The following is a 24,449-nucleotide window of genomic DNA, read 5'->3' on the forward strand; positions in this document are numbered from 1 at the left end:
GTGCAGCTACAATGGAGGTTGCTAGCAGAAAATGCTTCAGTTATCTAAAACATCATCGGTAAATGTCACATTTTGAATGCAATGCAGCAACAAGACGTATCGTTTTGAGTAAGGGGTACTGCCATAATCACAGACAATCACAGTCCCGATGTTCACGATATGCACTCCTTTGACTGATAGCAACAAGTTCAAGTCCCTTCTCTGTGGGTTGTTAAAAGACATTCTGGGAAATGTAGGAAATCACTAAATGAAGGGAAAGTAGACAAGGCAGGTTGAGGGAAAGTGGGTTCACCAAAAAAGTCAATTACAACACTTTATCACAAAATAACTCCTGGAATATAATTACAAATTGATGATATCTGACAGTGTAAGAATATCAATTGGTGGATTTCTCTATTTCTTTCTTTTGCACTAGTGGAAACTTGTGGAAAACAAAAGCTAAACTTTGCAACTTTTTAAGCAGCTGCTGCAGTCTGTCTTAGATTCCCATGCCATTCATTGATGCCCCATTGATAACAGCTATTATAGCAGCAGCCTTTTCATGTGTGGACCTATTCAAATGGAGAGAACACGTCACGTCCTTTGGTTTAGTTTTTGCATATCTACACTGAGGGGCTGCAGAAATCAGAGCACGATAACAAAGGCAGGGCATGTGTGGAGGTTGGGTGTGTCACACTGTGAGTGGGAGGGCCACCTGAGTTTCAGGAAGACTTACCTGTTGATGATTGACTCACAGCAAAGCACACGGCGAAAGACTGCACTGCTACAAATCAGAGGAAAACATGCAGAGTGAGTTATATTTCATCTTTTGATGATTGGATTATTGATTATCTCTTGGTTTGATAGTTGGTCATGCTATTTTTTGTTTACAGCCATTTTGCCTACGATCATATTTCTCTGTTGATTTGGTCACATACTGTATGTAGAAGTGAGATGAACAATCGGTGCAAAATGAAGTTGGAAACACTTATTTGACATAAAACCTTGAGAAAAGCAGAGTAGAAGAGTACTTAGCATTCAGAAAATTCCTGTGTGGCTTATATGACATGATCAATACCTGATGATTATGAAACAATTGCTCATGTTATGAAGCTGTCTTAATGTTCTGAAATGATACTATGGTGGCTTATATGGATTGTTTCAGGTTTTAATTTGGTGTCATTTTAGAGGCTAGGTTTCAGTGGCTGTTGGATGAATGAAAGGATTCTCAATAATCTACCTTAACATAGTGTGTTTTTATATTCAGTTTAGTCAGTTTAGTCATCAAAACAGTCAGTTTTGATATCTAACATATGAAAATGTATGACTTTGTTTGTGAGGAAGATATTCTCATATACTGATTTGGTAAAAAATCAAGCTAATTTGGACTAAACTGATGAGCTATTGAGGCCTAAATGAAAAATGAATCACCAACAGTGGTTGTTTATTGTATGGTAGACTGTAAAATGCCAGTGGACGTCATATGTTTTCTTTTAAACCTGCGGCAGGCGCTCTCAAGCAGAAGGTCCTGCATTTCTGCATTCCTTAAATAGTTTCTTACCCACCGCTGGAAAGAATGACTCTTTCATAACTGCTTCCTGCTCAGAGCGAAACAGCATTGTTTTTTTCTGATACATTTTATTGGTACTGTATGTTAGATAACTTTTAATTATCTAGGTAGTTCACTGAGATCAAAGAGCACTAGACAGTGGAGCAGCACTGTAGCACATGCAGTCACAGACAGAAAAATAGAGAAAAAAGACAACTTCTCCTGTCCTTCATCACCCATCATTCATCTTTTTTTTGTTCACACTCTCTCCCTCACTCCCTCTCAAAGTATACTTTAAATTTTTGAGCGTAGTCAGTCTTTGCTCTCTTTCCCCATACATGCATCCAGTTTCTCCCATATCTATCTATCTATCTATCTATCTATCTATCTATCTATCTATCTATCTACCTGTCTATCTGCATGTATGTATCATATGTGTGTCTGTCTGTCTGTTAGACAATAACTATTTTAGAACTGTAAGATTTATTCTTAGAACTTCTGTCATTTACTTCTTCTTGATGTTATTGTTAATGTTTTATCGTATTATCAAGATGAATTTCCTAAATGGATATTAAAGTTAAACTTGACTTAACTACCAACTTATCCAGCTCCATCCCCGAAACTCTAACCCCCCCCCCTCTTACTCTCTGCCAGGCATCAGCTCTCCGGGAGGCCAGATCCTCTCCGAGGAGCAGTTCCAGTGCTCCATCTGCCTGGAGGTGTTCGTGGAGCCCGTCTCCACCCCATGCGGCCACAGCTTCTGCAAGGCCTGCCTGCAGGGCTACTGGAACCACAGCAAGAAGTTCCTCTGCCCCATGTGCAAGAAGAGCTTCTCCAAGAGACCCGAGCTGAGCGTCAACCGGGTCCTGGCCGAAATCTCCTCCCAGTTCCAAGGGCTGGTGCTGGCTGAGGGGGCCGGGGGGGCTGGGGCCGCCTCACGGGGATCTACGCTGAATCTGAGTTCAGGTCCCGGCCGCGGGGACTCCCCAGTGGTGGACACCGGGGAGTTCGCCCGGGCGGGGGAGGTTCCCTGTGATGCCTGTATTGGCAGGAAGTTGAAGGCGCTGAAGTCTTGTGTGAACTGCCCCGGGTCGTTCTGCGAGGCCCACCTCAGGCACCACAAGAAGGTCAGTTTGTGTCTTCACATTTTTTCCCCATTTGTCTTTACACAAACACAGAAAAGTAAGGATACTGTGCCTGTGTGCCATATATACACAGTATATACATGTATATGAGCTTGACATTCAAATTAATGTACATGACTACACAAGAGGTAATCGGCAGTGAATATCTATGTCAAGATTACTTCCTCTTGAGTTACTAATTATTACTTTATTAATTAAAATCTTTTTTTTACTATTTTTTAATTTGTTATTTATTATCAGCATTGTTATAGTTTTATACTTCATCGCTGTATTATTTATGTTACATTTGAGGTTGGTGTCTGTATGTCATGTTATTAGTAATTACCTACACATAATACTGATGCTCAATCTGCAGATCCACCACACACACACACACACACATACACACACATACACACATACACCCAAACTTATATGATGGGGGTGTTGGATATAGTATGAATGAAACATGTATTTTTTTGTTACGTTAATAAGCAAATGGAACATAACATACATACATAAAAAAAAAAAAAGACAGATAAATGTTTTATTGTGCAACTCATTATTTCAGACTTTATACAATTTTCCTTCAAATGTCTAAAATATACTTGTTTCAGCATCTCCAGTATGGTAATTTCATCATTCCTGCTCACTCATCCATTCATTATTTAGATTACCATCCTCTTCTCTTGTTCATATATGCATGTTTTTTTTTTACCTTTATCTAGGGAAGGCTTGCTGAGCTTGCATGCTGTTTTTCATCAATGCCTTGCTCCATATTTTTGCACTTCAGACACATTCGGGCTTGGGAGCTGCCTGGCACAAACAGCCTACTGCTGTTAGCCGCTGAGCAGCAGATTCACTGGAGCTGTTGGGGGTTAAGAGCCTTGCTCAAGGGCAAATGAATGCAGCTGTTGAGGGATTTGTTCCCAGACAGTCTTGCAGTCACAAGTTGGCTTTACCCACATTTACGAATTCATCGCTCACCTCCCTCCATGCCGTTCTCCCCAGGTGAAGTCGCTGACCTCCCATCGTCTGATCGAACCCACTTTCCACCTGGAGGACAAGATCTGTAAGAAGCACGAGCGCCTGCTGGAGGCGTACTGCCGCACCGACCACACCTGCATCTGCACCGCCTGCGCCGACGCCACGCACAAGTCCCACGACATCGTCTCCACTGAGCGCGAGTGGAAGAAGAAGATGGTAAGCTCTGGTCATTCAAAAAAACATATTTCTACTATACAAATGTTTTATCATATCTATTTTTTCTGATTTTTCCTTAATTTTTTCTTTTTTTCTTTTAAAATACTGAATTGTTTTTAGCCTCTGTGCCTCCTCTGATAATGAATCAAATGAAACAACCTGAAAAGGGAAAATCATTCGTTGGGTTAAACTCTATATGCTTGTGACCGGGATTGCGAGTAGACATTGCTTCGTTTTAAGGAGTCATGAGCCATGATCTAGATGATAAAAACTACTACTACTACTCATATATTATAACACAGATTTTCTAACAGCCAATCTGTAAAACTGTGTTCAAAAATTGATTTTCCACATTAATGATGGCCTTTGTAGCAACCTGAAGCCATTTATATTTTCGACATTTACTGCCGTTCTTAATCGGAGCGCCTTACAATGAATGAACAGGTATGGATTCTATATGTTGCTCAAGGGCCCTTCAGCAGGACCCATACCTGTTGATGGCCACACTGATTGACCTGCAACCTTCAGGTCATGGAGCTGTCTCCCTATTGCAACCACTAGACCACACTGCCAAACCACTGTTATATATTTTACGCCATTTCCCATTATCTACAAAAAAAAAAAATCCTGGGTGTTTTCTCTTCTTCTTGCAGAGTAATTTGGGAAAGAGGAGGTCGGAGCTGAAACATTTGATCAAGGAGAGGGCCAAGAAACTGGAGGAAATCAAACAATCCATCAAGGTCATCAAGGTGAGTGACTGACCTGTGTGTAAGTGTTGCAAAGTGCTGCTGATAAAGGGCTCAGTCAGCCTAGCCAAGGTAAATAAAGGAAAACAGAGGCATGTTTGTTATTTTTGGTGTCAGTTTTCAGCTGTTCAGGTTTTTGAAGGCTGATACCAATACCAATCTTTTTGCCTTGAAGCTGCTGATAGCCCTTACATGAATTCACTGTTTCCACCAGAATTTTAGCTGTACATATTCATGCATTTGTTAGATTCCAAAACATTAGTGCAGAATCATATTTTATAACAATAGAATCAATTCCAGTTGGATTCCTATAGACAACCAGTGTAGCATTAATCAACTATAAAATATACATGTAATCAGACAAACTGCATCATATCAGAGGGGGGCGATTCTGACTTACCAATATCCAAATTTCATACATAAAAGGCCAATATCAGCCACCAGACATAGTAGTTTAGAGCAGATACATGCAAGTTTGAAATCTGTTGAAGAAGTAGTGAAGTAGCTAGTCTCTAAATAAAGATGCTGTTCGAGCATTTTTATGAGCATGAGCATTTTTTTTTATTTAGGACAGATTTTGATCTTTGTTTATGTTTCCCTCATGTACTGCATGTTAAATATTTGCCTAGTCTACTCTACTACTAGTCATTTGCATTTTACACTGCAAAAAACACTCTTAAACAGACAAACTTACAAATAGTGAGCAGGTAGGGGTTCAGGGTGTTGCACTTTGGCAGGACACAGAGCTGCCAATGGGATCAAGGACATTGCAGTTTCAGTTACAGGACATTGTTGCCCACTAAACTGATACTGGAGGTCTATGTTAGATAATAAAAAAAACACATTTGGCAAGAAATCTGTCCAAGTATGATGCAGCACATCTCTCTCATGCCTCTCATGTTTTGTGGTAGCGGAGGAGGAGGCCTGCCTGTGCGGTTTGTTTTTCTCTTGTGTATATATGCTGAGATCCATGGCTGAGGCCGTCAGACTGGTGTGACCAGTGTACACATTTACCTTCAGTTTCCCACACCCTGTTTGTAATTACAGCCTGTCTAGAATTCCCTCAAAGATACGTTGGGCAAAAATAATAGGATTACACTGCTTTTGTTCGTATACACCAAATACAGAGCATTGTACAGGAAATACAAATACTGTAGAGATAGCAACAGGCTGATATGTAATATGACTGAATCATTATTGAGAATTTGGATGGTTTACATTAGTGTGTATGCATGAGAGTAAATACGAGTGTGAGAAAATGTATTATAAGTAAAAAGTTAATTAAAGAAAATCAATTACATAAAAGTAAAAAGTATCAAAAGAGTATTTTACTATAAATCTGTACATTGACCCACTCTTCATCAAATAGAAACACATTTCCTCATATGCCAAACGAACATGATGCAGCTTTTTGTCGTTCTTCAGCGCATACAGTATATTTAGCTGCAATTGTGCTGATTTGCAAAATTTCCCAGGATCAATGCTACTCTTGTTTGCTGGTTTCCTGCTTGGTTATTGACTGTAAATGGAACAGTGTGAGAGAGTGAGGTCAGCTTGATCGGCATTTAAAAATACAATGAGGATGCAGTTACTGAGGGATTGGATATCAGCGTGTGTTGTGTGTGTATATCTGCGCATCTGTGTGTGTGTGTGTGTGTGTGTGTGGGTGTGTGTAGCCGCAACTGCATGTTAGTGATAGAGTCAGAGAGATAAAGAAAGAAACATATCATCGAATAGTTTTAAATTTCAAGACACCAAGAATGTCATTCTACACTCCATCAACTTACAACTTTACAATGACTCTTATGCACCTTCTGTTAGGGAGGGTTGAACATGTAATTTGAGCAGAGAAAAATATTAAAAAACCATGCAGGGGTTCGTCTGACATGAGAAGCTAGGTGGCTTCCTGTGGCTGGGTGGGGGAAAGCGTAAACCTGTTCGGCCAGTTGTACAACACTCTCAATCTCACAAAAGACCCAGGATGGTTGCTGAAACTACAGCACTTCACAGCTTCATCTCTTACTGTAGAAAAGTGTGAATTGTGTTTTAAGGTTTTAACAACAATAGGTGTGGTCCCTATATGAGTCAAAGGTTGAAGAGAGAGACAGACAGACAGACATACAGACAGACAGACAGACAGACAGACAGAAACAGAGAGAGTGAGTACTGTGCAGACAAATTATTTAGATTAGATTAAACTTTAAAGCTGCACTAGGCAAGATTTTTATGTAAAAACACACCCATCTTATTAACTTAATCACAAAGTGGGGCTGCAATAGAGAAGAGCGTCCCATCCAACCCAATTGAGAACCCATAGATTTGCCCTTTTAGCCTAAATTAAATTCAGGTATCAGGTTTTCTTTACCTATAGGAAGTGGGTAAATTGAAAAGTGGTCTAGAGAACATTTTTTTTGACATCTTGGACTCATCTTGTCTTGGTCTCGGCCACTATTGGATGTTGACTTGACTATTTCCCGCCTATCTAAAATTGTTCAAAGATACGTTTTTCTCCACTTCCAACTTCCGATCCAACTTTGTTTATTTTGTCCCCAGCACTAGAAAAAAAATGAAGGAATTATCCTTGTGTATAGTACAGAATGGGTCCTCAAATTTCTGTGCATTGATTAGCTAATATGTACATTTGGAAATACATGTGCAGTGCTTATTGCTTATTTTGGTCTTGGTATTGAATAGGACTTGATATGCTCGGTCTTGACTTGGTCTCAACCCCCTTTTGACTTTGTCTCGACCCCCTTTGGAGCTGATCTTGACTTGAACTCGATTGGATCAGGTTTGAAATTGACTAATGTGGTCTTGACCATAATGTGTATTCACATTAACCTGTCCCTTGTGTTCCCCTCCTCTGCAGACCAGTGCTCAGAAGGAGTTAGAGGAGAGCTGGCAGGTGTACGCGGACCTGCAGCGCCTGGTGGAGCAGAGTCAGGCCGAGCTGGTGGAGCAGATCGCCACGCGGCAGCGCGAGGCGGAGCGCCACGCCCAGGAGCTGGCCCGCGGCCTGGAGAACGAACTCAGCCAGCTCAGGAGGAGGAGCAGCGAGCTGGACGCTTTCGCACAGACCCATGACAAAGTGGTCTTCCTCCAGGTAGCTTTGATGGACCAATACACACAGAAAAATAAAGGTGCCAAAAATGGATCTTCGGAGTGATAACAAAGAACCTTTCAGACCAAGGTTCTTTAAAGAACCATTTCTGCAGTTCTTTGCTTAGACACCTGCATTGTGTTTATGTTTATCTGCCCTTGTATAGTCTCATTTGCAATTGCACAATATATACTATGGAGGGGCTTGGTTATTTTCCACATTTATGCCATCACCCACCATCCAATAGACATTCTTTGTAGAACGACTCCGAAGAACCATTTTCTGTTCTAGTCAGCTCCTTTATTTTTCTGTGTGTATTACACCTATGACATACATTTTCAGCTGCTTACTGAAACACAAATGAATAGGTGTAAACAAATACCCTTGCCCCATTTTTCAGCCATAAGTATAAGTCTGATAATGTGAACAGCCACACAGCACACTGTCACGTCTGCTCTGTAATCTCATAATACAGATAGCCAATGATGCACATTATTATCACACTGCAAATTGATAGATCTGTATAGTACCAACATCTGTTAGTCTGTAAAACTGTAAACCTTTAAATCTGCCAATAGTCAACATAGAGAGAATTGGAGCTATGTGTTAGCCTGATATTCAATATGTTCTGTTTGTTGTATTCTCAGCTAGATCCTATTCTCTGCTGCCGGAATGACCCAGTTTCCCCTGAAGGATCATTAAAGTTTCATATTATCTAACCTTTCCTCTCTCCCTCCCCGGCCTTCCCATAGAACGTGACGACGCTGCCTCCCGCACCGGAGCCTAATGACTGGTCGGCGGTCAGCATCAACACCGACCTTTACCTGGGAACCATCCGCTCCTCTGTCAGCAGCCTCATCGACAAGTTCCAGGTCGAACTCAAAAGACTCTACGGAAAAGGTGAGGGCATGCGTGGCCAAAGTTAATTTTTCGCTCCGTTTTTGCGGTCAAATTCGGTGATTTGTAAAAGATTTACTATGTGTCTGCAAATGGAATAAAGAAGCAGGAGTTTGTCTGTGCAGGGGACATAATGACAAAGTACAGGGTTTACAGGACATACTGACACATACTGTATGCTACAAGGACAACAGGACATCACGTAAAGTGACAACAGTTAGTTCAAGGCCTACTACTGATATATAACGTGTGACTAAAGGTGAACGCATGAACCCAGGCTCATTTCATTTTACATAGAAAAAGATCAATTAAAGGCACTTTTTGATTCAGTTAACAAACTAATTTATTGACCCCTATTATGTAATATGCTATTTTAAAGGTTTGAATGCAAAGATCAATAATCTATTAACAACAAAAATCTCCCAAAATGGGCCTGTTTTTCCATGATGGGTCACATGTACTACTGGAATGATAGCCTATATAAAAATTGTCTATCATTATACATTTTCTACATATACTTTCAACATAAGAATGGGTACAATGCAAGAAAAAAAATCTTTAACTACTGTATTTTAATAATTTGGTGTTGTCAGTGCCAGTGTCAAATGTAAATCATTCATATCAAGCATGCATCACGAGGTGTTCTGTAGCATTATGTATGCAACGTTAGTCTTCAACATCCACTTCCTCTGCTTAACCCCACTTCTTGTGCAAGATTCAGAGCAGTGATATGTAGGTTACTAGACTAGCACTTTGAAATAGAAAAGTGACTCATCATTGCACCCCCACATGCACAAACACACACACACACACACGCACACACACACATTTATACATGCAGGATCACTGGGCAGATGGAGATAGTGCTAGATGCCAGAGTTCAGCCATCTGGAAATAATGAAGAGGCAGCAGCAGAGGGCTGAGTGACAGCACCACATGTCTGGAGCATTTAGAGCACTGGATTAGCACAGTATGTTTACCTCCCACACGTGCCATCTGCTTTGACTTTGACTCTTTAGACTTAGGCTACTGACTCTCTTGGTCTCTCTCTCTCTCTGTCTCTCCCTGTCTCTCTCTCTCTCAGAGCTACGGAAGCTGCAGAACTATTCAAGTGAGTACGACCTCCATTACTTACTGCAAATATGCTTTGTTCAGGGAAGAGTGTCATGAAAAGAGCAGGACTATTTGGCAATCATGCCCCAATATCAACTCAATGTGATGTTCAGTCTGCTCAGTTCCTCGTTCGTCCACAGGATGGCAGCACTGAACAATTCATAGAAACACAGTGACAAAAGCCATTTCTCCACAGCACAGACAAGTGGGGCTTGTGCAAACCAGGAGCCCACAGCCAAATGCAATTGCTCATGTCACATGATCAGAAGCACCATCAACAAAGCAACAAATTTCAAAAGATTCACATTCACAAGTTTGTTTTCGGTGAAATTCAGTGACACAGCTCTGATTAACACTGGAAACCAGACTATTGAAGCCTTAAGGTTCAAGATGAAAAAAATCTCCTTAATAGAGTTGAAATTATAAGGTGAACTAGGGTCCAAGCACATTCTGTACAATCATGTTGAGTTTTGGGGGTTTCTGATTATCTATAGTGCCCATCAGGCTTTCTTTACCCATTCTCTCTGAAGAAATTGTCAGTTTTTACTTTTTAGACAGGTTTGCAGTACCCTAAATGACTGTTGAAGGGACCGATTCTAATGTATGCTGTTTCATGCCTGTCTCTCTTTCTCTGTTTCATTAACGTTCAGGCATAAGAAATGGTTTATTGTGAGGGTACACTCTTAGTAATCTCCTGATCTTCTCATAATAAATGTTAGTAACTCTTCTCCCAGTCTCTTATTCTCCCAGTCTCTTATTCTGTCCTGTTCTATTATTTCCAGGTGAGGTGTTCCTGGACCCAGCCACGGCCCAGAGGAACCTGGTTCTGTCTGATGACGGTCGCCATGTGCGGTATGAGGAACGCAAAACGTCCCAGTCTGAGGGTCCAAAGCGCTTCAGCCCCGCCCTCTTTGTCCTGGGCCGAGAGGGCCTCAGCTCGGGACGTCACTACTGGGAGGTAGAGTTGGGGCGCAAGACGGCCTGGACGCTCGGCGTGGCCACCGCCTCGGCCCGCCGCAAGGGTGAGATCAAGCTGAGTCCCGAGGGCGGATACTGGTGCCTGTGGCTGAAGAACGGGGAGGTGAAGGCCCTGGCCGCGGCCCGCCTGCCCCTCATGCTGCCATCGCAACCAAATAAAGTGGGAATCTTCCTGGATTATGAAGGAGGCCAGCTTTCTTTCTATGATGTAAAGGCGCGTCTGCACCTCTATACCTTCGTGGATACCTTCAACGAGAGCCTGTACCCCATCTTCAGCCCCTGTCTCAACCAGGAGGGGAAGAACTCCGCTCCGCTCATCATAAGCGCCGTCAAACACACCTGACATCAACAGCCAGTCAAAAGCAAATCAAGTCAGCTCAAGTCAGGTTACATTTATTTATAATGTGCTTTTGACAGAACAGGTTTGTCGCAATGTGCTGTACACTGCAAAAAATAAAAATATTTTTCTTTTAAACAAGTGAAAAAAAACTGCCAGTGGATAATTTCACTTGTTTCCAAGTTCCAAGTTTAAATGCCAGATAATTTAATTAGTTTCCAAAGCACTTTTATGCCTATATAATACAATAAAGTGGGCCTAAATCATTTTGCATCAAGATAATGTCACTTGATTAGAAAATGCAGAAGTGCAGTTGCATTGGAAACCAGTTAAACTATATCACCCCATAGGCAGATTTCTTAAGATTTTAATTTTAAGTAAAATCAGGTTTTAAGGACTGAATGCAAGAATGACTTATCAAGATACATTTTTCTTTTCCTTTTTTTTTTTTTTTTTTTTTGTTATTTTTTGCAGTGTACAGAGTAATGAAGGAAAACAAATGCCCTAACCCTGACCCCATCAAGGCCACTTCACATCACAGTCGATCATTCATGGTTTGTTTGCTGCCAATTACAATTTTGACCCCCCTCTTTCTGTATTCATGCCAGATTAGCTCAGATTATCTGTGGTTGAGGTTCCTGCTAGCTGTTTCATTCTTATAAAAGACTTCACATTTAGATAAGGGCAAATCTTAACTGAACTGTTTCGCAGTAAAATGAAAACAAACATTATATTACTTATGCCTGTTTAGCTCAAAAGAGCTCAACTCTTTCACAATAGAGCGCTATGGGCAAAATTGTAACATGGATGGTATATGAAACAAAGACATGATTGCACATTGGTTATTTAGAAATGTAACAAGTAGCCATTACTTTCTTCTTCTACTCTCATGTCATCATGGTGTTTGTTAACATGCATAAGAAAATTGTCTCAAAATTACTGCTCAAATGTAATTTAATTGCATCAAAAATGACCAAAACGAATATTACTGTAAGGAAACATTTGGAGGAGTAAAAATATATTTTTCAAGGGCCAAATTTGGCCCGTGATCCTTACTTTAGGCAGCCCTGGTTAGCTGAACATGGTTAAGGGATGCTTGTTTGACTAATACTGCACCTCTGGCACTTTTCCTTACTGTGTAAGTCTATGTTTTACTGTGTCAAGCTTTTGGAGAGTTTAGAGTAAAGAAATGAACTTATTTACAAGTGATAGATGTAATTTTAACTTCTATAGGTTTGATTGGGCTTGCCTGGAGAGCCAAATGAGAGATATTTGCACATAAAACTTTATTCCACTAGACCAGGCAAGTTCAACCAATCACATATAAGCATTTTAAAATATCAAAAGTAAAATATTGGCCCTTTGAACTACTGTACTTTTATATGAAATGTTTGCTTTTGTACTTTTGTTCTGAACCTGTTCAATAAAGATGTTTACCATAAGTCACAATCATATACAGGATTTTTTGTGATACTACAAAGTGCAGCGTCAGCTACCGAACAGGCCAGGGAGAAACTCCTGGAGCTGGTATGTTCCTTCAGGATGCTTCAGGGGCTTGAAGAAAAATAATTAAAATGTGTGACTGAGCGAGGATTCACTGCAAATCTGAGAGGAATGAGAGTTGAGAAAAATAAGAATTGAGTGCAATAAGGAAATTATCTCAAAATCACTCCTCAAATATAATTAAATTGCATCAAAAACATAGGAACAGAAGCGGAAAAACAGTACTAACAAATCTTTATTAATGCATATTTTAGCCTGGTTAGGTGACAGATGGATGGAGGTTGCCACTTTCGACAAAGACTGCCAGAAAGATTGACAATCATAGCAAAGTATTAATATGAGTTAAAGTGTTATATCTCCAAAATGTCAACAATAAAAATAACTGATTTCAGCTTGATGACAATGTATTTTTGACATTATCCAATGGGTTTTGAAAGGGTTTCATAAGCTCAAGAGATCGGAGGATTTTCTCAACTCATAGAGGAACGTGTAATACTTCAATTAAAGTAAAAACATGAAAATCAAAATCACCAAAATTGGAGTTATGAGGTTTTCACACCACAACAGCGATTTGTACTATTTCTGTGACTTGACCTGACACTATCTGAATTGTCCTTATATGGTAAAGGTCAACCTCACACTCCAAACTGATCATTTTCGAGCAAACATTCGTAATTATTCGCTACAACTATTTGACCCAAGTCTAGACAGAAGCATGAGTATTCTCTGAAGGGTTGAAGCCGTTCCTCAGAGGGCCAAGCCAGAGGAGTGTAAATTTGTATCTGGGGTAAAAGGAGAGGGAGGGGGGTATATTTTGGGACTGAGGTGTGTATGTGTGTGTGTGTTGGAGGTTGGGTGTTAGAGGTGGTGGTGGTTACAGCCTGTCTCGTGTGTCACAGTGTACAGTGGAGCCTCGGAGGCAGCTGCTCTCTGGTGAGTGTCCCCATATCTACTTTTTCTTTCTCTCTCTCTCTCCTTTCCCCCTCTCTCTCATTCTTTCTGTGCTTGCTCTCTCTTGGTTTTCTGCACTGTCACGTCTACACATGTAAAGGGTTTCTCTACCCACCAGTATGTCTCTCTGGGGAGTGTTGTTTGTATTTTGGATTTTTTTTTTTTTTTAATAGCATATGGCTGGTTGGAGCTGAGACCTGGAGGTGCTTAGCTATATTTGTGTATGTGGTTTTAAAAAAAGCTCTCTCTCCCTCTCTCTCTCTCTCTCTGTCTCTCTCTCTCTCTCTCCCTCTCTCACTCTCTGTCTGTCTCTTGCTCTCTCTCTTTTGCTCTTTTCAAATGCCATTCTGATTTTGTACAGTAAAGGGTTAGATCTGAATATAAACACAGTCCACCCCTACTAAGGCTTCTGTTGCAGTCAATTTATTAACACCGAGCAGATCGACATTTCATGAAACAACTGCTCTTCGTCAGAGTTTGATCACAGCTATAATAGTTTATCTTTTTTTGAGGCACTGCAGTGATTAAATGCCTTGAAATAAGCCAGAAATATGTTCTGGTTTAGAAGAGGGAAGCACTGCAAGATGGGTTAGTGGCTAGACCAATATTTTTGGAAAGATGTTAGCTATTTGTGTCTGGCCTGCCATGAATAGCTAGGCCTTTTTCTAGCCCTGTATTCATAATCTATCTCTATCTCTCTCTCTGTCTCTCTCTCTCTCTCTCATCGTGCTAAAAAGCAGACTCACATAATAACAGCTCCACAGACATGCTGACAGTGTATATGCTAATTAAACTTGCACAATATATTCAGCTTGAGGGGCAATTAAAGACGCAAATGTCAAAAATGATCAAAATTTAAACATCACAAGTGACCCTTCCACTAAGAACTATTGTTCATAAAAGGACAAAAAACAACACTCCTCAGAGACTAGTTGGGGCTCATTTATAAATGTTCTTTGATTTTATCTTAGACTTCTGATCTGATAATGCAGTAATTTCAAAAATTGTGTCAAAATTGACAGAAATACCTCTAGCATTAACACCTTAGGTGAGGACAGAAATTAGTTTTTGTGATATATTTGAAACAGTTTAAAAAAAACAAAACAGTTTTAAATATATCACAGAAAATTGGAGAAAATCAACGTGACCCACTGTTTTTGGAATTTAGATCAATTCAATTCATTCAGATCAACTCATCTTAAAATTCCTAAATGCTTGGATTTAGGATTATAAATGAGCCTCATTGTGCTTTGCTTAGTAGTTTGGCATGCAAGTGACCCAAATTAAATTAATGCCATCTAACCCTAGCGACCTCGATATCACAGCAGGTTCGATGCCCCGTCCAAAGGCGGGTTGATTGTGCTGAAAATGACCCTGCCTCTCCGCCGTGTAGGAATGGCCACTACTGGCAACCTTTCTGAAGAGCAGGTGCACTGCTCCATCTGTCTTGACGTCTTCACCAACCCTGTATCCATCCCCTGTGGACACAACTTTTGCCAGAGCTGCATCCTGGGATACTGGAAGACCAGCCCTTTGTATCAGTGCCCTATGTGCAAGAAGTCCTTCTACAAAAGGCCCGATATTAGCGTTAACACTGTTCTGAGGGAAATCGCTGAGCAATTCAAAGAGATCAGGGTTAGAAGCGTGGAGCAACAGCAGGAGGTAAAGGCAAGCAAGGAGGAGGAACAGGTAAAAGTGGAGAAAGAGAAGAAGTGGACCATGGACAGAAGGAAAAAGGAGGATGAGGAGAGGCTCCTGGAGAAAGACCAGAAGCAGCAGGTTCTGGAGGAGCTGAAACAAAAGCAGGAGGAGGAGAGGAGAAAGAAAGAAGGCTCAAAGGAGAAACCGGCAGAGAAGAAGCCATTCATGGGACTGCAAGAGGAATTACCACCATTGGTACCTCCGCTGCATGTGCCCAAAACCTCTCCACCGCCATCACCATCATCTCCACCTCCAGGGTGCGAAATGTCACCTCCAGCCACGCCTCAAGGACCATCACCACCGCTGCCCCAAACGACGCCCCCACCCTCGCCACAAGTTCCCCCGCCTCCAGCTCCCCAAACTTCATCTCCACCACTCATCTGGGAGGAGGTCCTCTGCGATGTGTGCCTGGGGGAAGACAGGCCGAAAGCTGTCAAGTCCTGCCTGGTGTGCCTGACCTCCTACTGCGAGGAGCATCTCAAGTCCCACACGGCCAGGTTCACCAAGCACAAGCTGATGGAGCCTGTCGCCAACATGGAGGACAGGATGTGCCCGAAGCATGAAAGGCTCCTGGAGCTGTTCTGTAAGAAGGATCAAACCTGCGTGTGCGTACTGTGCACCGAGACAGACCACAGGGCGCACTACACTGTCCCTGTAGAGAGGGAATGGACAGAGAAAAAGGTGAGAGGGATTTAATGGCTACTACTCAAATATGCAGATTGGAGTTTTAGTTATACAATCATTTCTCAGACACAGAGCTGCTCTGGAGGCAGAAATAATCTCATTGGTTTAGTTAAACTTCAATGGGTGGAGCCAAAGAATCACAGTTTTTCTGGTAACGAGACTGGTGAAAGTCCAGTGAAAAAAGACAACGGGCAAGAGAGGAGACACCAGCCTATCTTATCTTCCAAGTTAAAACTAGCCATACTAGCCTATAGCTATGCTAGTTCTGACCTTCTAACATCAATACCATGATCTTGAATGAATGAAAAAAGCCATTCATATTTGTTTATTTATATTTTGACCAGAGTTCCTACTTTGACATTCAAGTTAGCCAGTTAGCTAACTTGCGCTCAGAAAAACTGTGGTTCTTTGGCTCCGCCCATTGAGGTTTAACTCAACCAATCAGATTATTTCTGCCTCCAGAGCAGCTCTGCTTCTCAGAAATGTTTATATAGTCCAATCTGCTGCAGAGATCATTTTCTGATAGGGACCAAGCATTTTCTATCTATACTACCCAGTAAAGCAAAACCACTTTCTGCAATACCCTACTGACACACCAAACTTTTTCTCTTACTTTTTGTGTTACATAATGTTAAATAACATGAAATACCTCTTCCTATAAGACTATGATGACGATAAAAGTGCAGTTCAGCACAGATGTTTTTATCAAGTTAACAAGTGCGCGCTTGTCATTGTCATTGTCATTGCAACCTGCTTGTGAAATCCTCTTGTGCAGGCGCAGCTGAAGAGGACAGAAATAGACGTCCAGCAAATGATCCAGGACAGACTGAAGAAGGTGGAGGAGATCAAACACTCTGTGGAGCTCAACAAAGTGAGACTCATATGGGATCAACATTTCATGGGATCAAATGATCAATTGGCATATATGGTTTGCAAGTCTGTATGTGGTATAGTATGCTAATAGTGTCAGTAAGTATATTTACATGGGAATTAATATTCGACTAAAGTAAACAGCATATCCTGTTTACAATAGCCCAGATAAGATTATACCCCAATGATGAGAAACCAAGATATGATAGTTGAGATACGCCCAATATTAGCTGAACTACTGAGGTAATAGGTTCCTTATCCATTTAATATTTGGCCTTTCACAGTGTAAGTTCTGTTTTCATGATAATATTCAGAATATTCTATTTATTCTTATACGCAGGGATATGTGTGATTGGGATATGAGGAGGCAGAGGAAGAGCTTATCCCAAAAATACCTAATAATTGGGATAAGAGCTGGGATTCAGAATTCAACGTTTATGTAAATGAATTCACTGACATGTTTTGTTACATTTGATTACAATGTTATGAGGCTATAACAATACCTACTGCAATAGCATTTCTGTCCAGAGAAGACCAAAAAGACCAAAGCTTGTGTGCTAGAGTTTAAGCTTTGTGTTTTCTGTGTCCCCTGGCTATGATTCCCTAGAAATTATGCAGGATTGACTCATGGCAAAGATAGAGCCTAAACCAAAGCAGGCAGTGGCGAGTACAGAGATGTAAAACACTACCACCAAGGGACTCAAGGGGTCGCCAAAGTCATCAAAATTCAAACTGGTATCAGCTCTAAATAAAATGAAATTCAACTGACATCCATGATTGTCACGCTCCACTCCCAGGCGAGCGCCCAGAAGGAGATAGCGGACAGCATGCAGGTCTTCTCGGAGCTGGTGCGCTCCATCCAGAGGACGCAGGCTGAGCTGGTCTTGGCCATAGAGGAGAAGCAGAGGCAGACGGAGAGGTGCGCCGAGGGCCTCATCACCGAACTGGAGCAGGAAATCGCTGAGCTGAAGAGGAGGAATACAGACCTGGAAAACGTGGCACGCACCGACCACATCCACTTCCTACAGGTGAGAGAGCGTTTTGTTGTGAAGAGCAAAGTTGGGTGTCACTTTTGTATATATTTGGATAATTTTGCCCTAAAAACAGGCTTTAAAGGTGCGATGTGTAGCATTTTTAAACATCAATATATCATGGTCTTGAAGATTGGCCTCTATCTCACACCAGTGGTATTGTTAGTGCTAGTGTTTCTCAAAATTAAGATCACATCTCATACACCCTGTTGTTTTCTGTAGAAGACAACTGCTACTTGTCCCTCCTCCGTGGCATCACTCCCTATTTTATTTTTTGCTTTGACAAGAAGGATAAACAAGGTGGAAGTGATGTTTTCATCAAGATTTCACTCGTTCAGACTATCTGTCATTGCAAGGAACTCTGAAAGCTTTAGCTTTGTTTCTGCTGGAACAACAGCGCCCTCTTCCTGTTTTGTGCCGTAAAGCAATTCAGCAGATTTCCCACCAAATCTGACCCGGTGGCACACAATGTAAAATGCACAGTAGAGGCCGGTAGAGGCTACCAATCTTCTCAGCAATGGTCTTGTTTGTTTACAGTTTATTTAAATAAGATCATTTGAAGGGTTTAATTCCAAAATACTGTATATCCATTTTGGAAAAAGGTTTCCTGATATTTATTGCTTAATATTTCTAAAACACAGATGATTACACAATTACTATATTGTAAACTTTTCTATATTGTAAGCAAGGGAGCCCATGCTCATTAAAATTGTCTATATCTCATTTTGGATCAAAACCTACTTATATTTCATTTATTGTACTGTATTTCTCTGTAGAGTTTCCCAGCCCTTAGCACTCCTCCATCTGTCAAAGACTGGTCTGGGACCAATGTTCCCACTGACATGTGTGTTGGCATCACCAGGAGAGCTGTGTCCAAACTGCAGGCAACATTAAACGAGATGATAAACAAACTGGCTGAAAGTGGTAGGATTTCCCTAAGCAATCCCATAGCCCATTTATGTTTTACTGTTTATTTTTTTATATCAAATCGCCTAAACTTAGCATGTCTAACGATAATTTTTTACTTTGATGTTACAGAGATCAAAAAGATTCTGAAATACACAGGTAAAATTTTTTTGCATCCATCACTCTTTTTCACCTTCACCGTTATAATATATATGGGAAAACTCCTGTTACAATTGGCACTGTGCTAATCACCTTTCTAAGATCTAACAACCCTCACAAAACTCTCTGATCCTTTTGTATCTTTCTCTTCTTTCAATCCTAGCGGATTTAACTCTGGACCCCGACACAGCCAACCCGTGGCTGCAGCTTTCTCAGGACAGACGTCAGGTGAGGCACCTGGGGGCGTGGCAGGACCTCCCTGACCACCCTGATCGCTTTGACACGGTGGTCATCGTCCTGGGCCACGAGGGCTTCACCTCGGGGAGACATTACTGGGAGGTCCAGGTGGGGGACAAGGACGACTGGTACCTGGGCGTGGCCAGATCCTCTGTCAACAGAAAGGGGAGGATCTCTGTAAGCACCGCCCAAGGCTACTGGGCTCTGGCCATGAAGAAAGGCCAGGAGTACCGGGTGTCAACGTCCCCACCGTTACTGCTGACCCTCGACAACAAGCCCAAACGGGTGGGTGTCTACGTGGACTACGAGGAGGGGCAAGTGTCATTTTATGACGTGAGGGCCCGGACCCACATTTACACGTTCAAGGATAGATTCATGGACAAGATCTTGCCTTTCTTTTACCTGTACTGCTGCGACAAAGCCTCTGACACCATGGTGATCTGTCCCGTCAGCGAGAAGACTCTAATCAAGCAAAGCTAAGGAAAAAGTTTGAGAAAAACTGGAAAGCTCCTGTGAGAATGAAAGCTAAACTGTTTTGTGGTAGACAAACCTTTTAAACCTATTTTCATGAGACTGTGGTTTGTTGGTTTATTTGTATGTATATTTGTAATAGTGTAGCTTGACAAATATATTAATTGTACATTTTATGCATCTATGTCCAACTCATGCTGCAAAGCCTTGAACGCATGACACTTTACTAAATCATAACTGAAAAGTGAAGAATGAAACAGTTTACTTTTTACTCCTCTGGTTTAGTGATTTGCATGTTAATTTGATTTAGCCTCTTTAATGCGCCAAATGTTGTATGTTGAAGAGAAGTGTGTTCATGGTTTATAACAATAAATATCGTGTCAAATGTTCCCAAAATTTCAGAAGCTCTGGTTTAATTTAATTTAAGTTGGATTGATGGACTGTTGGAAAATGCTTTCGGTTTCTATTCAGCAAAGTGATGTCACTTTACCACACCCACTCAAGACTTGAGCGACTAGAGCTGCCCCAGCATCTGAGGCTTGTGTTTAAAACCACTTCCACGTGAGAGATGAAGAGTATTGAATTGTTTGTGGTGCCGTAATTAAGTTCTTGTATGTGTAAGTAGGAAAATCTCCAAACATTGTCAAAGAGCAATCAAGAATCGGGTGAGTTATTTTTCCATCCAAATGTGTTCCGTTTTGTTTTGTTCCATTTTTCACAAAATACAGAACATTATGTCTGTATGAATGGATTCGGGGAAAAGATCTGCAAGCTGATTCATGGCAAGTGAGTCATCGGGCGCGGTCAGCATTCACATTGTTAACATCCTAAAAATAGACTTCATTCAATAGATTCCAAAGTTGACTTTTCATCTAAAATTTTGCCTTATAGTGTCCTTATCTTTGTGTTTATGCCCATCATGGGGCTACTGTGCATACTGTAAAAGACCTCAAAGACCAGAAACATTCATACAAAGCACATTTCTTCCCGTAGAAATGTCATCACTTAGTATTCACGCCGTATTGCCGGAGGATCAGTTCAAGTGTTGGATCTGTCTGAATGTCTTCAGCGATCCGGTTACCACGCCTTGTGGACACAACTTCTGCAAGGCATGCATCAGCGAGCACTGGGACAACAGCGAGTTATGCCAATGCCCAAAATGTAATAAAAGATTCTACGCAAGGCCCGAGGTCTCCACAAACTCAGTCATGGAGGAGATTTCGGTGCAAATAAAGAAGAGAAAACTTGATGTACCCGAGTGCATTGCCGCAGCTTGGGAGGTGACGTGCGATGTTTGCACGGAAATTAAGTTCAAGGCCCTGAAGTCCTGCCTGGTGTGTCTGACCTCGTACTGCGAAGCCCACCTGGAGCCTCACCAGAGAGTTCCCTCCTTGATGAGACACAAGCTGATCGACCCGGTGGAGAACCTGGAGGAGAGGGTGTGTAAGAAGCACGACAGATTTCTGGAACGTTTCTGCAGAGATGAACAGATGTGCATCTGTGTGTTGTGCACTGAGACAGACCACAGACACCATGACACAGTGCCGGTTGAAGAAGAGGGGGCTCAGCAGAAGGTAAGATATTAATTTATTCAGTTAAATGTACAGGTGGAAAATATCCCAGAGAGCTTGTGGGTGTGCCTCAAAGGATAATGGGATTTGATCCAACTTTTCATCTTGAGATTCTATATTTTCTGTCTATAGGAGAAGATTGAGTCCAAAACAGGAGAGATTCATAGGATGATTGAGGAGAGAATGAAAAAGATAGAGGAAATCACACGGTCCTCTGAGATGGGCACAGTGAGTACTGGGAAAACTTTCTGGATGTTCACAATTTTGTTTTGCCAAAAATGTTGCATTTAATGTAAAGCTCCACTAATGACTTGATTTTCTTTTTTATTATTATTATAGGAGAAAGCAAATAAAGAGATGGAAGACAGCAATAAGCTCTTCACTGCTCTGATGAGTCGTGTTCAGTTGATGCAGACGAGACTGCAGGCGTCTATCGAGGAGAAGCTGAGAAGCTCCCAAAACAAAGCGGACGCAATGATTCAAGAGCTGCAGGAGGAAATCACCGAACTGCAGAGGAGACAGTCGGAGCTGGAGCAGCTCTCACAGACTGAGGACAACCTTCACCTTCTGCAAGTCAGTCAGCTCTACTATAAGAAAACAACATACAATAACTCTGCAACACTTCTCTCTGCCTACTTTGTTTCACTCTCTCTCTCTCTCTCTCTCTCTCTCTCTCGCTCTCTTGCTCTCTCTCTCTCTCTTCAATTCAATTCAAGGTGCTTTATTGGCATGATAGTTCACAAACAAAAAATATTGCCAAAGCATGTAACAAGAGAATAATCTTCAATAAAATTATTAAATAAAAAGAAATAACAGAAAAATAATTGTGTGTGTGTGTGTGTGTGTGTGTGTGTGTGTGTGTGTGTGTGTGTCTCTCTCTCTCTCTCTCTCTCTCTCTCTCTATCTATCTATCTATCTCTCTATCTATCTACCTATCTTTTTATTTATATTTTATTAAAGTTTTCAAATTTTTAACACAGCACAGACAAAAAAACATGAATAACAAACATCAAAAAACTCTTTACAAAAGACAAAGAAAAGAAAATGTTATTAACTAATGAACTTAAATTTATTTATGTATTTAAAAGAATAAATACATAAAAAATAAAAATAAAAAAAACCCCCACCAAAACGGGACCTCTATTAATAGTAGTAAGCCAGGTTTTCCAAGTGATACATTCCAAGTAACATATAGGCCTATTGTGCTACCACTCCAAACAGAGGACAATCACTGTTACCTGAACTTAGATATACAATATATTTTCCCCATTTTTCGATATATTTGTCCTACCTATCAGTGCATCTATAAGACATTTGCTCATAAGAGGCTACTTTGCCAATTTCAGTAGACCAGTCCTGAAAGGACGGGCTCCCTGGTGTCTTCCACCCCCTCATTAAAACCTGTCTACCCACCATGATATGCTTCCAATGTTCTTGTCACACAATAAGTTGATTAAAGAGCTTATTTGCCAAAAAAGATTGTATATTCAAACTGTTTTGTTTTTTTTCAATGACAGCATGTCAAGTTGCAGAATGACTCTTTGGGTACAGACAGTTGAGATTAAAATAAAACATAATCAAAAATAAACCCATGCCATTCATGATCATGTGTTTCTTAATCATCTTAGACATTCCAGGCCCTCTGCACCCATCCAACTACCAAGGACTGGTCTGAGATCAGGGTTTACTCAGATGTGTGTGTGGGGATGGTGAGGAGAGCCGTGTCTCATCTTGTGAATGCATTTCAAGCAGAACTGAAAACTCTGACAAACATGGGTGAGCATCTGACGCATCTGCTTTATCAGTGAAATGTTGCTTCAATCTCTGGCTTAAGAGTTTCCCAAATAACTGCGGTGTTGTGTTTGTACATGTTACAGAACTGAACAGAATGAGAGAGTTTAAAGGTGAGACCAGTCACTTGAATTGACTTTTAAAAATGTTATTTGCAATTAATTGCAATTATGGTCATTGAAAATAAGAGCTGTGCTTTAACTAAACTTCTTTTTCTCAGAGTCAGTCACCCTGGATCCAAACACTGCTAGTCGCTACCTCTCTCTTTCTGAGGGCGACACACGTGTGAAGATATCAAAAACTGCAAATCCAGTGCCTGATAACCCAGAGAGGTTTGACCGTCCCATGGTTTTAGGGAAGGAGGGCTTCAACTCTGGGCGCCATTACTGGGAAGTCCAGGTGGGCCTGAGGAATGACTGGGATGTCGGCGTAGCCAAGGAAACAGTATCCAGGAAGGGAAAGGTCAACGTGACAAGAGAAAATGGGTTCTTTGCCCTGGAAAAGAGTGGCTTTGATTACGAAGTTAACAACACTACCTACAAAACCCTTCACCTGAATCCCAGGCCAAGAAAAGTAGGAGTTTATGTGGACTATGAGGAAGGCCGGGTCTCTTTCTATGACGTGAATGAGAAGTCACATATTTACTCTTTCAAAGGAGAGTCTTTCACTGAAAAACTGTTCCCCTACTTTTATGTGTACAGCAAGGCAAAAAAATCAGAGCCTTTGGTTCTTACCTTTATAGGAGATTATACAGCGTATCTCCTCGCTCGCATACACACTGCCTCTGAAGCTAAAGAATAACTGCATAGTGCTGTTGTCACGTGAAACCTCACAACTCCAATTGATGATTAAACTCTTTCAAAACACTTTGCATAATTCAAAAGATGCAGAGTCGTCGGAAAAAAACAACATAAAAAAATATGAGATTGATTATCTATCCCAGTTCTAAAATCAATCATTCATACATAAATGTTATTAATGTTTTATCAATATTATTTTTACATGAGCACATGAGTACAGCAAGGCCACATCTTATAATTTTAATTTAGATGAGGGTATCTGGTCAGCTACATGATTGATAATTTTGGAATTTCCTCATTAGCATGTTTTCCCTTTAAAAGTGGTTTTATATATACACATATATACATACATATCTATATACAATTTTTTGAGGATCTATATATTTTCTTTGTCAAAATAAAGGCTGGTTAAGGAATAAATATATTAACTAACCCTAAGTCTATTATACTGAATTACATTTGCATGCATTGAAGGATTACATCCAATTAGGAAAAGCTAAAAAAACAAAACAAAAAAAAAACACTGCATAATTTAAAATATGTCAGGCTGTTAATCTAAAAAAGAAAGGCTGAGATTTGAGATTGATTATCAACATATTGTGGAATCTCTTACTTCTAAAATTGATCATTCACACATAAATGTTATCAGTTATTCATCAATGTTATCTTTACATGAGAAGGCACAGCAATGAATGTACACAGCTTATTATTTTAATTTAACAAATGTAGGATTCCTATAAAAGTATGG

At 40.8% G+C, this 24,449-nt stretch overlaps 3 protein-coding genes across 3 annotated transcripts; all 3 read left to right on the forward strand.

Moving 5' to 3' along the window:
- Positions 1–736: 736 nt before the first annotated feature.
- Positions 737–12,468, forward strand: btr12 (bloodthirsty-related gene family, member 12). The gene is made up of 8 exons (XM_071547167.1): positions 737–789; positions 2,183–2,655; positions 3,664–3,855; positions 4,509–4,604; positions 7,471–7,704; positions 8,454–8,601; positions 9,683–9,709; positions 10,494–12,468. The coding sequence occupies exons 1-8, from the start codon at positions 783–785 to the stop codon at positions 11,030–11,032; spliced, it is 1,716 nt and encodes a 571-aa protein (XP_071403268.1). The 5' UTR covers positions 737–782; the 3' UTR covers positions 11,033–12,468.
- Positions 12,469–14,875: 2,407 nt separating this feature from the next.
- On the forward strand, positions 14,876–19,802 carry LOC139667633 (E3 ubiquitin-protein ligase TRIM39). The gene is made up of 6 exons (XM_071547131.1): positions 14,876–15,862; positions 16,641–16,736; positions 17,533–17,763; positions 18,543–18,690; positions 18,805–18,831; positions 18,995–19,802. The coding sequence occupies exons 1-6, from the start codon at positions 14,876–14,878 to the stop codon at positions 19,546–19,548; spliced, it is 2,043 nt and encodes a 680-aa protein (XP_071403232.1). The 3' UTR covers positions 19,549–19,802.
- A 298-nt stretch (positions 19,803–20,100) lies between these two features.
- On the forward strand, positions 20,101–24,132 carry LOC139667755 (E3 ubiquitin-protein ligase TRIM39-like). The gene is made up of 7 exons (XM_071547245.1): positions 20,101–20,204; positions 20,533–21,113; positions 21,243–21,338; positions 21,450–21,683; positions 22,739–22,886; positions 22,988–23,014; positions 23,122–24,132. Exons 2-7 carry the CDS (start codon positions 20,535–20,537, stop codon positions 23,700–23,702), a joined length of 1,665 nt encoding a protein of 554 aa, XP_071403346.1. The 5' UTR covers positions 20,101–20,204; positions 20,533–20,534; the 3' UTR covers positions 23,703–24,132.
- The last annotated feature ends 317 nt before the right edge of the window (positions 24,133–24,449 follow it).

Source organism: Centroberyx affinis, unplaced genomic scaffold (genome assembly GCF_046629955.1).
Source record: "Centroberyx affinis isolate AG114_WGS23_722 - 3 ecotype Tasmania unplaced genomic scaffold, CSIRO-AGI_Caff_v1 ptg000269l_1, whole genome shotgun sequence".
NCBI lineage: Eukaryota > Metazoa > Chordata > Actinopteri > Beryciformes > Berycidae > Centroberyx > Centroberyx affinis.

What these genes read in the sequence shown, in the direction of transcription:
- LOC139667755 (XM_071547245.1), top strand. Translation starts at nt 20,535, where the DNA reads ATGTCATCACTTAGTATTCACGCCGTATTGCCGGAGGATCAGTTCAAG. An exon ending in AAGAGGGGGCTCAGCAGAAG is followed by an intron (nt 21,114 to 21,242) that starts GTAAGATATTAA and finishes TTCTGTCTATAG; the next exon opens with GAGAAGATTGAGTCCAAAAC. An exon ending in GAAAACTCTGACAAACATGG is followed by an intron (nt 22,887 to 22,987) that starts GTGAGCATCTGA and finishes TACATGTTACAG; the next exon opens with AACTGAACAGAATGAGAGAG.
- LOC139667633 (XM_071547131.1), top strand. Translation starts at nt 14,876, where the DNA reads ATGGCCACTACTGGCAACCTTTCTGAAGAGCAGGTGCACTGCTCCATC. An exon ending in ACTCTGTGGAGCTCAACAAA is followed by an intron (nt 16,737 to 17,532) that starts GTGAGACTCATA and finishes CTCCACTCCCAG; the next exon opens with GCGAGCGCCCAGAAGGAGAT. An exon ending in ACCACATCCACTTCCTACAG is followed by an intron (nt 17,764 to 18,542) that starts GTGAGAGAGCGT and finishes ATTTCTCTGTAG; the next exon opens with AGTTTCCCAGCCCTTAGCAC.
- btr12 (XM_071547167.1), top strand. An exon ending in AATCCATCAAGGTCATCAAG is followed by an intron (nt 4,605 to 7,470) that starts GTGAGTGACTGA and finishes CCTCCTCTGCAG; the next exon opens with ACCAGTGCTCAGAAGGAGTT. An exon ending in GAAGCTGCAGAACTATTCAA is followed by an intron (nt 9,710 to 10,493) that starts GTGAGTACGACC and finishes TATTATTTCCAG; the next exon opens with GTGAGGTGTTCCTGGACCCA.